The following is a 15,209-nucleotide window of genomic DNA, read 5'->3' on the forward strand; positions in this document are numbered from 1 at the left end:
GTTGTTAACGGCTCGGGTGAGGTTTGTGGTGTGATAGTTAGGCTCCATTTTCAGAGTGTGGCTTCGGACTTGTCTCTTCCGGAGGGTTGTTCGTCTTCTGATCCGTTTCTCTATATGAGTTTACGGTTAGATGGATGTATACATTCCCAGTGAATTTTCTAAGAAGGCGGTAATCTTTTGCGAAAGATGCTCGGACTACGGCACCGTCAGTTTACGGCTTCTCCTATACACCAGTGGTCTCTATTTTCTGGCATGCTTTAGACTTTTGCTCGGATTCTTCATTCGGTAAGCTCTGGCTTTTGTTGGAATCTGTATAAACTGTTGCATTCAGGGTTTAAGGGCACCCCTCTCGCAGTTGCTCACTGCAACCATCGGGTTTCTCATATACTACTTGCGATTGGTAGGTCCGAGCCTCTCTCGTTATTACACCACTTATTTGCTTGAGTTTCTGTTGTTTTCGGTATGTTCCTCTGTTGTTGCATAGTTGTTACAATACGTTGTTGTTATTTCTTTCCATTATTTGTTATCTATGTATCGTTTGTCAAAATTTGAAAAGTGGTAATAATATTTAACATTTTACCAAAAAAAAAATTAATGTATCAAAAAGTATAATGTCTCTAATAATAAAACCTTCCTTTTTCCGTATGTAAAACTGATTTAGTGAATCATATTTATTCTTTATTACTTTTTTCATTTATCATATTTTCACATCATCTATCCAATATACATTATAACGATAAAGTGTCCAGAAGAAAAGCTCAATGGTGAATTGGTGATCATATTACCAAAATATATTAAATTTTGACTAAGGCATTTTAATACCTTAAATAACCAAAATGGTCTGTTTTGTATCAAATAAAATGGTGTTGGTATTTAATTTTCCCCAAATTTTTTTGAATTTTTAAACTGAATCTCTATTTTTTTGTGTCATCAGTTAGATCAACAACGTCCTATCGTCCGATCCATAGCTAATCTTATAACATTTTGAAACGCGACTTAGTGGAGTTGAATTCCAGTAGATATATACATTTAATTATTAGTTAAAGAAAAACTTTCCTAAAATAGAGTAAGAGGGCGATTTTTTGGCGACTAGGGTTTTGAGCAGTTTGCTCTGCAAAGTAGGGCTACCGACGGCCGTCATGGCTTTGGAGGAGTCAGAAACATCGGTGACGCCGGTGATAGACGTGTCCAACATTCAGGAAAAACAATTTTCTTACGCTAAAGCGGTGAAAAGTGGTCCAACACTCTCTGCGCATGTCTTCGACATGGAGATGGTGAAGGGGAAGGAAGTTGTGCAAGTGCCAGATGAGGTGATACAAGACACAGTACCTCTCTGGGATGATCTTTTGGAAGGGAGATTTCTAGCTCCTGCTCCACATGTTGCAAAGATTCACGTTATTGTGAATAAGATTTGGCCATTGGGGGATCAATCTATTAATATTGACGTCTTTCCGGTTAATGAAGTCACAGTAAAATTCAGGATCAAGGATACGGCTACTAGGAAAAGAATCTTGCGAAGAGGAATGTGGAACATTGCAAACATTCCAATGGTCCTCTCAAAGTGGTCACCGGTAGTGGAGGAAGAAGAGGAAGAAGAGATCAAAGTAGTACCTATGTAGATTACAATTAAAAAGGCTCCCCACAAAATGTTCTCGTGGAAGGGCTTGGGTTTCATTGCTAGTGCAGTGGGTAAGCCGAAGAGACTTCACCCTAATACCATTCTATGCACAAGTTTTGAAGAAGCAAAGGTGTTTGTTGAAGCAGACATGACTAAGGAGCTGCCTAAATCTCATTGTTTCAAATCAAAGTTAGGTGTTGATGCAGAGGTGGATTTTATCTACCCTTGGCTTCCTGATAAATGCAATATCTGCACCAAATGGGGGCACACTCATAAGACGTGCAAGTCAAGGATCAAATTGTTGACAAGGTAAGAGGATTCTGAAATAGTTATCAAGAATGCTGCACCTGTCAAGAGTGTGACTGAGATTATCAATGTAGACAGAGTCAAAATAAACACGGGGAAAGAAGTAGTAAAAGAAACAATGGAGACATGTGTAACAGGAGGAGTGGTTGTGTCACCAACTAAGAATAACAGTATAGAAGCTCGGGATGTGATTGTCATAGGTGAAACTTCACGAGCTTTTGAAAAGACTACGTCTGTACCATCTCCTCCAGCTGATATTGAAGGAAAGTGGAGGGACGTTTCTCCATCTAAGCATTGTTGGCAAGGAATAAAACCAGCGGCAGAGCACACCACTGTGATCTCACCATCACGTTTTGTAGTGCTGTTGGAGCAAGGAAATAACGATGAATTGGAGGGAAAGATGGAACAGAGGAGAGGGATGGTTCAAATGACGAAACAGAGGAGCAAAGTAGTTCAAATGATAAGGAAAGAGAAGAAGGTGAAATCCTAGAAACACCAGAAGAGACTTCGAAGGAGGTATTAGTAGAGGTCTCAGAGAGAGATTCGGAGGAGGAAATTGGAACCAATGAACATCTGAATATGAATATAGGAAAAACGGGGAAAACAGAGAAAGGTGAGCGTCCACCTCGACCAACTATCTCACGTTTATCAAAAACCCACATCAAATCATCAAAAAAGCTAGTTGCCTTAAGCGCGAAGGAAGGATTTCCTAGCGCTGCAGGTAAAAAACGCACTTACAAGAAGAAATAATATGTCGGGTTTCTTCTGGATTGTTAGAGGGTTCAATAAATCAGTCAAATATTCTGTAGTGAAGAAGTGGGTTCAGGACCAAGGTTTTATGTTTGGAGCGTTGTTGGAAACACGAGTAAAAGAAGGAAAAAGTCAGAGGATCTAGAATTCAGTCTTCAAAGATTGGAATCTGATATCCAACTACGATTTTAATCCACTTGGCCGAATATGGCTAGTGTGGAGACCGGAAGTTCGAGTCACACCGTTCTATAAAACTGATCAAATGATCACAGTCTCAGTTGCTATCGGCGAGGACGTAGAAGAATTTTTCTTCACATGTGTTTATGCTCATAACACTGAGACAGAGTGGAGAGAATTATGGAATGATCTTAAAGCCCATCAGGACTCACCGATTATTCGTCGCAAGGCTTGGATAATCACTGGGGACTTTAATTAGATTCTAGATGCTGAAGAACATTCAACGTATGGGATGAGGAACACATTATCTCAAGGAATGAGAGATTTTCAGGATACAATGCATCACTGCAATCTGCTGGATCTAGCTGCTCATGGCCCTCAGTATACATGGACGAATAAAAGAGAAGAAGGTCTTATATCTAAGAAGCTTGACTGAGTTTTGATAAATGATCATTGGCTTGGATCTTACCCTCAGTCCTATAGTTTTTTCGAGGCTGGAGGTTGCTCGGATCACCTACGCTGCAGGGTTCATCTCCGCTCAGCTTTGAATCGGCCAAAAAGGCCTTTCAAGTTTGTCAACGCAATTGCAGAACTAGAAGGTTTTAAGCCGCTAATAGAGAATTACTGGTAAACAACTGACCCTATTTTCTTGTCAACGTCCTCGCTCTATTGTTTCTCAAAGAAGTTAAAAGCTCTTAAACCAAAAATAAGAGTATTGGCAAAGGAAAAAATGGAAAACCTCTCGGTGAAGACCAAGGAGGCCTATGAGAACCTGTGTGTGTATCAAGAGGAGACTATCAGGAACCCATCACAACAAAACTTGGAGAGAGAAAACAATGCATATGCACGTTGGGAACATGTTGCTCGGTTGGAGGAGGGATTTCTCAAGCAAAAATCTAAGTTGCATTGGCTGAAGGTAGGGGACAAAAATAACAGAGTTTTTCATCGGGCAGCAGCAGCAAGAGACATCAATAACTCGATCAAAGAAGTAAAGTGCAGAGATGGCCGCATTGTTAAGAAACCAGATGAAATAAAAGAAGAGACTGAGGGTTTCTTCAAAGAATTTCTTCAGCATCAGCCAACTGACTTTGAGGGAATTGATGTGTGTAAGTTGCAGGAGCTTTTACCATACCGATGCTCAGAGGTTGATCAGCAAGATCTTATAAAAGAGGTAACATCGGAGGAGATCACTAAAGTACTTTTCAGTATGCCTTGTGATAAATCGCCTGGGCCAGGCGGATTCACCGTGGAGTTTTTCAAAGCTGCATGGTCTATTATAGGACCGAAATTCATTATTTCAGTGCAGTCTTTTTTCGCCAAAGGTTTCTTGCCAAAAGGAGTGAATACAACAATTCTGGCCTTAATACCGAAGAAAACTGTGGCTCATGAGATGAAGGACTACCGACCGATATCATTGAGCAATGTCATATATAAAGTCATCTCAAAAATAATAGCCAACAGGTTAAAGCTCACGCTGTCGGACTTTATTGCTCTGAACAAGACTGCATTCGTAAAAGGCCGTCTTCTTATTGAGAATATCTTGCTTGCCACGGAGCTGGTGAAAGACTATCATAAAGACACGATATCTTCTAGATGCGCCTTAAAGATAGACATCTCTAAAGCATTTGATTCGGTTCAGTGGAGTTTTCTCTTCAACACACTGGAAGCTATGGATTTCCTCCAACGTTCATTCATTGGATCTCCCTCTGTATATCAATGGCATCGTTTTCTGTCCAAGTTAATGGTGAGTTTGCTGAGTATTTTCAAAGTACAAGAGGCCTATGGCAAGGATGTGGTATGTCGCCTTACCTCTTTGTAATCTGCATGAATGTTCTATCGAAGTTTCTAGACAAATCGGCCAAGGATAGTAACATGGGGTATCATCCCAAATGCAAGAATCTGAGGCTAACCCACTTGAGTTTTGCTGATGATATAATGGTTTTCACAGATGGTAGAGTCAGATCCATAGAAAGCATTGTGGAAGTGTTTAATTATTTTGGAAAGGTCTCGGGCCTAAAAATCAGTATGGAGAAAACTACTATCTACTATGTGGGGTTGTCTGATGCAGAAACAGGCCTACTGGAACAGCAGTTTGAATTTGCGTCTGAGAAATTACCAGTTCGTTACTTGGGGCTGCCGATGCTAACAAAAAAGATGGGAAAAGAGGATTATGGTATACTCATTGATAAGATAAGAACTCGTATTACACATTGGACGAACCGGTTCTTATCGATGGCTGGTAGATTACAGTTGATCCGCTCTGTTCTTTTGAGCATCGTGAACTTCTGGATGACTAGTTTTGTATTGCATGGCGCGTGTATAAAGGAGATAAATAGCATATGTGCAGCTTTTCTCTGGTCGGGGCCTGTTCTGAACTCGAGGAAGGCTAAGGTATCTTGGGAAATAGTTTGTAGGAGGAAGTGTGATGGGGGCCTAGGTCTTCGGCCACTGAAAGAAACTAACCAAGTCAGCTGTTTAAAACTTATCTGGCGGACATTATCTTCACAGGCATCCATGTGGGCTCAGTGGACTAAAATGAATCTTTTCAAGAATGGCTCGTTCTGGTCGATCAAAAAAAAATACTACAAAAGGTTCCTGGATGTGGCGTAAGCTGGTGAAGATACGAGACAAGGCTAAAGATTTTCACAAGATGCAAGTAGGTGATAGAAATAACACTTCTTTTTGGTTTGACTGTTGGTCGAGTATGGTAAGGTTGTATGACTTGTTTGGCGCGCACAGTATTATTGATATGGGAGTTTCAATGACTACAACTGTTGATGCGGCTCTGAGCAATCGGAGGAGGAGAAGGCATAGCGTTGATGTATTTAATGAAGTTGAAAAAATCTGTGAGGATCAAAGGCTGAAACTCACTGGAGCAACTGATGTAGCACTGTGGAAACAGAGCGAAGGAAAGTATCAAGCAGTGTTCAAGACAAAACAAACATGGGAACTTATTCGAAAAGAAGACCCTCCCGTTCAATGGTGGAAGAGCATCTGGTATAGACATCACATCCCGAAATACGCTTTCCTTCATTGGTTAGCAATTCAAAATAGATTGTCAACGGGTGATCGCATGTTGACATGGAACGTTGGAGCTAATCCATCATGCGTTCTCTGTCAGAATGTGATGGAATCAAGGGACCATCTCTTTTTTGAGTGTAGTTACTCGGCAGAAGTCTGGTCGAAACTTGTGCGAGGTTTGTTGCTGAACTTGTACACCATTTTGTGGTCGGAGCTGATGGTACTGATTCTGGACACCAATGGAGGTTTGCTGGAAAGGTTTCTCATTCGATATACACTGCAAATCACTGTCTTTTTCCTATGGCGGGAACGAAATAAGAGAAGACATGGCAGTACACCAATATTGGAAGGTTCTTTGGTGAAGCTAATTGATAGGCAAGTCAGAAACAGATGTCTCTCATTGCGACAAATAGGAGACTTGAAGTATACATGAGCTTTAACATTGTGGTTTGCCACAAGATAGGAGATTGGTATTGTAACAGAGTTCTAGTTTTCAAAAAACAGATGCACTTGTTGTAAACAAAGTAGTTTTCTTTGAATAAATTTAACATATATTCAAAAATATATATATATATATATATATATATATATATATATACATTTAAACACTTGAATAAAGGAATTTCCAACAAAATAGCTATCTAAAAGCAGTTGTATAGCAACATTAACCTGTAGATTAACTATTCAGACTGTTCCGCATGCCGGTGCCACATTTTGATTAATTATTATATCTATCTACTAAACCCCTATGGATCATACAACAATTGATTGGAGACAATAGGAGAGTTAAAAATTAGATTAAAAATAGTTGATCGGTGTAACAATAACTGATTCAAAAACTCTAGTTTGTCGACCTTAATAGATTTAAAAATAGTTTATTGCATTTATAAGTAGCTAATCTTAAGTCACCAATTTTTTATATAATACTTTCTCAGTTTAAATCAGAATGAATTATGATGCATAACGTAAGAGAACATGTTGGTGTTTGGTATTATTGCTGCGTAGTGAGTTAATCAGTTCTCGAATTATTGGAACTAAAGTTCCCAAAATCGTGGACCCCACAGTCGGTGTCGGTTCTGGGCTGTGACCGTATTGACTTCAGTCACATCGTACCGCCACCGACGCCTCCATTTCTCCCTTCTTTTAATTAGTTATTTTTTATAAAACAATGCATGTTTGATATTCGCTAAAGTTTTCAAAACATTCAATCGGTTCAAAAAGTTCAAAAAGTTTGACGTCGCTGGACCCTCTTATTGACACACAAAAACACTAATTCACTTTATATTTCTTTCTATAGTAAACATTATATTTCTATTCAAAATATATGTAAAATCAAACTAGTCTGTGTCACAGGACATCCAACGATTACTTCATCACACCGAATTATATAATTAGTACCACCGAAAAGAATATTGCAAATGTAAATTATCCTCCAGTCACGATCTTATTGAATAATATATATATATATATCCCGAAATCATATAATTAAAAAGTTAAAATTATGTTTGTATAGGATAGGATTAATCATATATGTCCATTAATATAAGGACGACGCAAGAATGAAACAATGCATCTGAAAGAAAAACATTTTATTTTCCTTTACCTAAATGTTTAATCCGGCCAAGAACGAAACCCCAGTGGAAGGTAACCACGATGAACCATATATAAACTCCGTCACCGTAAACCGGTTTGCCTCAGCCGTCGAATTGATGACACGATACCCTGGCCAATTCACACGTTGCGAAAGGTTCGACCCGGGACCCGAGTTCAAATATTCACCGTAGTATAGAGTATCTAAAGCAAATGTTGTATTCCACTCCAGCCAACCTCTCGTGTGTACATGACTGCCGATATACGTTAACATGTAAACCGTCCTAGAGAATAGCTTCCACGGTCGGCCTAGATACGTCTGGATGGTACCATTGGTCGCTTGGAGATCAGGGGTGGCCAAAACCCTAGACGCATGTATCGATATTCCGGTGTTTTGGTTCGGATCTTTCCGGTTTTGAGCCGTGATTGTGTTTTTCTGAAGGTCCATGGGTTTGCGTGCGTAGATGCTACAGTTTTGTAGTACCACGGCTGCATTACCGAAAATGAAATCGACTGTACCGTAAATATCACATTCACGGAAGAATTGGCGGTTTGAATGGACGTATAGTGTGTCTTGGTAACCAATTATATTGCATCGATATATCACCGCATGGTCAGCCCCAATGCGGAGAGCAACTGCCTGGTGCTTTGCCGGACCGGCCCAGTTTTCGAATGTTATGTCTCTTGCAATAAAACCGGCACCGGTCGCAGCTGGAAAACAAAGCAAGAAACACAGTTATGTTTTTGTGTTTTAACAACTCTAAGTTTATTAAACATAAGAAACCAATGTAATTACTTAAAATCAATAATATTTTATCTCTAAATATAGATTCAACAAATGAACTGAAACAAAAACATAAATTGGATATTTTTTTTTTGGACAACTCATAAATTGGATTTATATTACTTAAAATCAAAGACTAGTATTTGAGAAATGTCTTTACATAGAAATGTTAATGAAACTAGTGATCTCTAACGCGTCCAACCACAAAATTAGCAATGACCTACATCCAACTATATATATAAATAAATGCAACTCCTCTATGTCTCCCCATCATGAATGTGTATATATATGTACCAATTTGTGGGTCAGTAATTGCGCGGCCAACCTCCAACTGTAGGCTGCGTTCCATGTGAGTGTGTTTATCCATCTAGATGTGTATGCATATATGATATAAGTATGCATACATACCTATATGAAGATTTGAATATGCATACAAATTAGCATATAAGGAACATGCATGCATTTACTGATGTACGTACTTGGATGTGGGATATATAAATGAGTTCTAGATGAGTGTAATGTATTTAAACTTTGTTTTACCAAAGAATGTTTTATGATTTGAGTAGAGTGAGTAGAGTAGACTGCACTCAATGCACATTAAGACCACAACAACATGCATGTGAGTTTGGTTGGATAAGCGGCAGTACCACATAGGATGTGCGGTTCAGTGTAAGTGTGTTACCTAACCAAACTCCAGAATCATACTGAAAATCCAATACAAAAACAGTAACTGAACTACGAAGCATTAAAAGTCTGAACAAATTTAAATCTGTAAAATAAGTTTCAAACTAACAACCAAATGGATTTGTTTGAGTAACGGGATATTATTTATATTGAGATTTAATTTAAAGGTTAATGAAGAAGAGATCATGATCTTCTCTAGAACAACAAACAAGTAAATGTACCAAAGAACTATGTATAAATTAGGTCTCAACTACCGTGAGTGAGAAAAAAGTTGGTGGAAATTTAAAGCTAGTCTGCGGCTCTGCGCAATGGAGGTTTTGGAACGGAATCGGTAGAAAATAAAGATGTTTCAAAAAAAAAACATTTGTGTTGAAAAGATGACTAAGACAAAAAAAAAACATTAAAAGTTTACTGTTTACAATATTGACTCTGTTTACTAGTCGATTAAGACCATAACATTAGCATTAGCATTATGCTCTATATTATCCAATCAACAATTGTTAGTAAATCATTTAGAGAAGCATTTACTAAATGCTAATGCTCTCCACATACTCTTTCTCGCGAATGCTCTCATATGAAGCTTTTAGAAGAGCATTTGCATTTATAATTTATAAAATTAAGGAAAATATATAATTAATTCATTTATTGTATTTAATAATATCATAAAATTATTTTTATATCTAGAAAATAAAATTTTGATTTCTAAAATTAATTTACAATAAAAATATTTTTTTTTAAATAGTATTTCACATTTAAAATAAATTAAATTATTTTAATTTAATTTATTTTAAATGTGAAATATTATTTTTAAAAATAGATATTTTAATTATAAAATTTATTTTAAAATAATATTTTTCGATATAAGCATAATTTTAAAATTATTAAATAAAATAAATTAATTATATATCTTTTTAATTTTATATGTTAATATATATATATATATATTAGAAATATATTCATTAAAAATAAATAGATTATATATTATATACTAATTTTTATAATAATTTTAAATAGCATACTCATATTGCTCTACCAATCATCTTATTAAATAGTTTAGCAAAAGCATACAGCTTCTGCAGCATATTACTTCTATAGCATACTGCTACTGCTAATGCTAATGCTCTACCAATCAAGGTCTTAGCCGGGAATCATGACACTTTTTTTTTTCTTTACATTTTTCGGGTAAGATCGGGTAAGAGACGGTTCTTATATCTCTTATTTAAAAGACGGTTCTTAGTTTTTCTTAGTTAAAATCTAAGAAAATGAAAGAACCGTATTTTTATTCGAAGTTGTCTAAGATTTATTAAAAGGAACTACCATCTGTAGTGATCCATAATCCATATGAAAAGTAGACACAAGTGGTAAAGGGTGATAAAAAAAAAAACACAAGTGGTAAAAGACAACTAGTTTTGGAAACGGTTTTGGCAATATCTGCACTCGTAAAAGACATTGCCCGAACAGGGCCCGAACTTAAAAATAAAAAAATACTTAAGAAAATTTCTAAAATAAATATATAAACTGGTTTAAAATTTGAATTTTTAATGTATTCTTAAATTTATAATATATAATTAAAAGAGAAACGTCAAATATATATAGATAAAATTATTAACTTTTAAAATTATTTCATTACATTGTTAAATATATAGTTAATATTTTTTTTTTTTTTTTAAATTATGAATGCAGTTTACAAAAAAAAAAAATATATATATATTTTTTTTGAACAGAGCCTCGGTATAATTTGAGATCTGAAAGGGAAAACGATACTATTATATTATAAATGTTGACCTCCATTTAGCTCTTTTCATGATTTGACTGTAATTGCCACTAAAGGTTCTTTAATTTTTCAGTTATGGCGCTAGAAAGATCTTGTGATTTTCGACGTCCATAATATACAAGTCTCAACTTACAATGCATTGTAATTTTGTTTACTTTTTAATTTTGTTTAGTTGTAATAGTGATGATGTTGAGTTTAAGTGTTTTACAACTTTTTCATACCAAAAGTGTTTTATTCTACTATTTTCAAGAAGTTAAAAAGGTGAAAAGGAATAGTAAAACTAAAAAGGAGCAAAGAAAGAAACCTTACCAAACGAAGCGGTGTGGAAAGTGGTGACATTGTCAAATATACTCTTCCCTCCAGAAATGACAGTTTTACCTTTCCCATCTCCAACGAACATCAAATTAATTTTTTTCCTACCGACCTTAATGTTGTTCTCTTCGTACCTTCCAAAAAAAAAAACAAAAGATTCACTGAGATGTAACCCAATTATTACTTTTCCGTACAACTATAAGATGTTACTTTCATCATTTTCACGGACGTAACAGTTTAAAATTACACAAACATCGAGAAATTTTCGAAATGGAAAGGATAAAAACGTATTTTTACCTTCCGGCTTTGACGTAAATAATAATCCGGCGACTACTGTACTGAGGAGCTTTCTTGATAGCTTCCGATATAGTTTTGCACGTGCCGTTGCCGTCTTTCGAAACGATGATATCAGCTTGTATCTGAGACACCTGCATTTCCAAGATCTCACGCTCTCTTCTCTTCATCCATCTCGGGAACTTCAGGTTATTGTCTCCAATGTCCAAGAGCCTCCTCCTGTTCTGTATCGGCACTCCGGCAAAGTCATTCCCGTCGCCATCACCGTTCGCTGCGAATATAGCTAAGCAGTTGCTAACAAGCTCCGAGAGATTCTTTAACGCATCTGTCATCTGATCCTTCACTTCACCGTCGCCAACACCATCGAACCCTTCCACGCACGTCTCGTGGTTCGTAAGAGCCGAGCTCAGCCACGTCATCACGTCTTGAGGCTTCGTCTCGCCGGTTGAGATTGAAACGACGGAGGAGAGAGTGTGTGAGAGCGCGTCAACGGAATCGTCTAACAGCTCGAGGCATGAGTCGTAGGCGGAGCGGACACGCGGTGGCATGTCGAGGAAGGAGAAGGAGGAAGATGAGTAGAGTGCGTGGCTAAAGTGGTGTAGCGTCATGTTCACCGTCACGTGGATCAGATCTTTGGCGGAGGAGGCGGCGAGCGAGCCAGGGAAGTCCATGAGTGAGTCGACGCATAGCTCGGGGAAACGAGTCGGCTCGCAGGCTTTTGAGATCGCTTGGCTTGGTTTCCGAGCTAGGCCTGGGACGTGTTGGGAAGAGTTGACATTTGATCGGACTCCGGCGAAAATCGCGGCGGCGAGGATAAGGGCGAAAGCTACGACGATTGACGACACTAGAAGCTTCTTTCTTCTCCGGTTAGTATTTTCCGGTTGTGTTGACGTGGAGACTTGGTTCACGTTTGGAGCCGGAGCTGTGGTGGCTGTGACCGAACCACTTGGTTTGGATGGTCCGAGTCTTTCGTAGCCCATTTTGTTTTATATTTTCTTTCTTGTGATTTTACATTAATGATGTTTAGTGTATATATATATATATATATATGAGTGTAAGGAGAGCCTTGTTCAAAAACGCAGTCTCTGCCTAAGCGTTGTTCCGAGGTTAAATACGCCGGCGTTGATCCGCGTAGAACCGTCTAATTCCCGTGTTAACCGTCTACTTCCCGCATAATTTTCACCTAGACCGCCTGAGTTTTTTTTTCCGTCCTAATGTTGAAACACAGTTGATTATTTTTTACTAATTATTGACAGATTTTGTGTAATTATTCATTACTAAATAATTACAGTTAGCTATCAAACCCAAAACAAGCATATAATTACTTTATTTAGGATTTTTTTTTACCAAACACACCATAATCTAGATGTTCGATGAATAAAAAAAAAGCTGTTTAAAATTATATATATAAGATTATATAATTATGTCTAACAACATGTGTCATCACATTTAAAAATAGCTAAATATATTATAAATATATTAAATTGTATTTAAAACTAAGCTTCGAGTACTTTCCGATTTTTCGGTAACTCGCTAGGCCCAGGATTACCGCTCGAGCGGCACCTAGGGTCATTCTGAAAAGGGAACGAGAGTGGTGGTGGTTATATGAGGGACACGCGTCATTGAGTCGTTAGTTAAGAATAAGAATAAATTTGGTTTCTACAGTGTTCTTGTGTTCGAGGTTTTTAATTAACTTGAGAATATGCATACTTATAGAAGGGTGAAGAGGAAAGATTAAATTTCAAGTACGGTGTAGTCTATTGATAAATTCTTGCATCGAATATGTAAATAGTCCAAAAACAGAGGTTGATCTAAAAAAGTCAAATCTCCAAAATAGCACATTTCTAAGTTTATATCACAAAAATAGCACTCAAAAACTAAAATGACCAAAATAGCATTATATCTTTTGAAAATTTTAATTTTTTTATTTTTCAAAATTTGAAATCTTATCCCCAAAACCTCATTTCTCAACTCTAAACCCTAAACCCTAAACTCTAAACCCTAAACCCTAAATTCTAAACCCTAAACCCTAATCCCTAAACCCTAAACTCTAAACCCTAAACTCTAAACTCTAAACTCTAAACCCTAAACCCTAAACCCTAAACCCTAAACTCTAAACTCTAAACCCTAAACTCTAAACCCTAAACCCTAAACCCTAAATTCTAAACCCCATCCTTTAACTCCAAACCCTAAATTTGTTACTTTTGATAAAACATTAAGTCCTATTTTTATGACTTTTGACCTTGAGTGCTAGTTTGGGAACAAAAACTTGATTTAGTGCTATTTTTGTCTTTTTTCGTCTAAAAATATCCATGTGAATATCCAAAAATAATATGATTTCGTTTCAGTGGATTGATCTAAAATGTGTTGACATCTCAAATCTATTATCTCTTTTACCACTCGATCACAAAGTTTCAAGTGGATTTGGATTATTTGTTAGTTAATAGCGGAAAAGTATATTTTTCTTACATATAAAGATTAATCTTTTTCCGTATTATAAATGGTTAGTCTAATTTCTTAATTGTGATGTTATATTTCACCAATTCATTATAATAACAATACCAATTTTTTGTTCCATTAACTTGAAACATAAATAATTTTAAGAAATCAGAAATAAGGTACACAAAACATACATATCTAAATAATGCTGATATGAATTATTGGTTATGAATACGACACTAAAGTATTTCGGTTCCGAGCGTTAAGTTTCATTTTGAAACATATACACATTAAAAAAATCAGAAAAAGGCACGCAAATCATACATATCTAAGTAATGTTTATAGGAATTTATTGGTTATAAATACTACACGTAGGAGGTGTTTATATATTTTGATTGATTTAGAAATTCATATAATATTTACAAATCTAAATAAAATATACAAATTTTCATTTTTTTTTTGGATTATTATTTACAAATCCGGAAGTTTTCTCTCGGATATGAATCTTTGTATTTTTAACAAAGAAATCTATACAAATCCATACAAATCCATTATAAAATCAAATCTATTAATAAATATGTATGATTGAATAACACTTGATTTAAGTTAGAATTTATAAATCATAAAACCAATAACACTTGATTTCAATATGAATTTTAAAATCATATAATCAATAACACTAGATTTAGTTTAGATTTTCAAATCCATTAAAATACACCAACCAATAACCCCTACTAAAGTATTTCGGTTCGGAGCGTATAGTACATTTACATATAAATCCAGTAAATGATATCATTATCATTGTATGTGTTCAATGTAAATTTTAAAGAGCATGAGCTGGCGTCTACCAACCAGGTAAGCTTGATGAAATGATAGTAGTGAAAATGAGTTTAATCACGATTACTTGTTGGGGTAATATTGTAAGAGATTAAAATATTTCGAAACAGTTATAAAAACTTAAACATCTGACATGCAATTAATTAAGTCTATATATATCGTGTCTATATATATCGTGCTCTAACCTCTCTCTAGATTCCGTCAACCCTAGCTCCAGCACGGCTCTTCTGGTGCCGGAAGCACTCTTCCTCTACCCTTCTTCTTTGTTTTCTATTTGCTTTCTTCTTCCCGGTATAATCTTTGCCGATATGCAAGCTTCTCTGCGTTCGAAGGAACCTCTCCATCAGCTCGGCTCTGGTCCAGCGGGGTAAGCTCCGGCGTTCTTTGGAGAAGCGGCGAGGCAACAAGAAGTCAGCGGAAAAGGAAGTCGGCTTTTAGGGTATCGGAGAAGCCAGATCTAGTTTTTACCTTTTTAGATCCACGGCGACTCCGGTGTCGGCGATGGCGCGTGGCGCTCTGGATGTCTTATTCAGTATGGATCTTCGTTCCCCCGAGGCGGTGAGACAACCGGAGAGGAGTCGGTCGGACTGTGGTCAGATTTTTTGTATCCCGATTCTCGGGAA

General features: G+C 36.6%; 1 protein-coding gene across 1 annotated transcript; it reads right to left on the bottom strand.

Annotated features, from left to right (window-relative positions):
* Nucleotides 1-7,291: 7,291 nt before the first annotated feature.
* On the bottom strand, nt 7,292-12,390 carry LOC106452313 (probable pectinesterase/pectinesterase inhibitor 34). Its single transcript, XM_013894391.3, has 3 exons — nt 11,314-12,390; nt 11,014-11,150; nt 7,292-8,173 (listed from the first exon to the last, which is right to left on the bottom strand). Exons 1-3 carry the CDS (start codon nt 12,288-12,290, stop codon nt 7,476-7,478), a joined length of 1,812 nt encoding a protein of 603 aa, XP_013749845.1. The 5' UTR covers nt 12,291-12,390; the 3' UTR covers nt 7,292-7,475.
* Between the last annotated feature and the right edge of the window lie 2,819 nt (nt 12,391-15,209).

This window comes from Brassica napus, chromosome C1 (assembly GCF_020379485.1).
Source record: "Brassica napus cultivar Da-Ae chromosome C1, Da-Ae, whole genome shotgun sequence".
Classification (NCBI taxonomy): domain Eukaryota; kingdom Viridiplantae; phylum Streptophyta; class Magnoliopsida; order Brassicales; family Brassicaceae; genus Brassica; species Brassica napus.

Bases quoted from the DNA above. Each gene is read 5' to 3' on its own strand.
- LOC106452313 (XM_013894391.3), bottom strand. From the start codon at position 12,290: ATGGGCTACGAAAGACTCGGACCATCCAAACCAAGTGGTTCGGTCACA. The intron at 11,151-11,313 runs GTAAAAATACGT...TTTTTTTGGAAG, and splicing joins ATTTACGTCAAAGCCGGAAG to GTACGAAGAGAACAACATTA. The intron at 8,174-11,013 runs GTAAGGTTTCTT...TTTGTTTTCCAG, and splicing joins TTTCCACACCGCTTCGTTTG to CTGCGACCGGTGCCGGTTTT.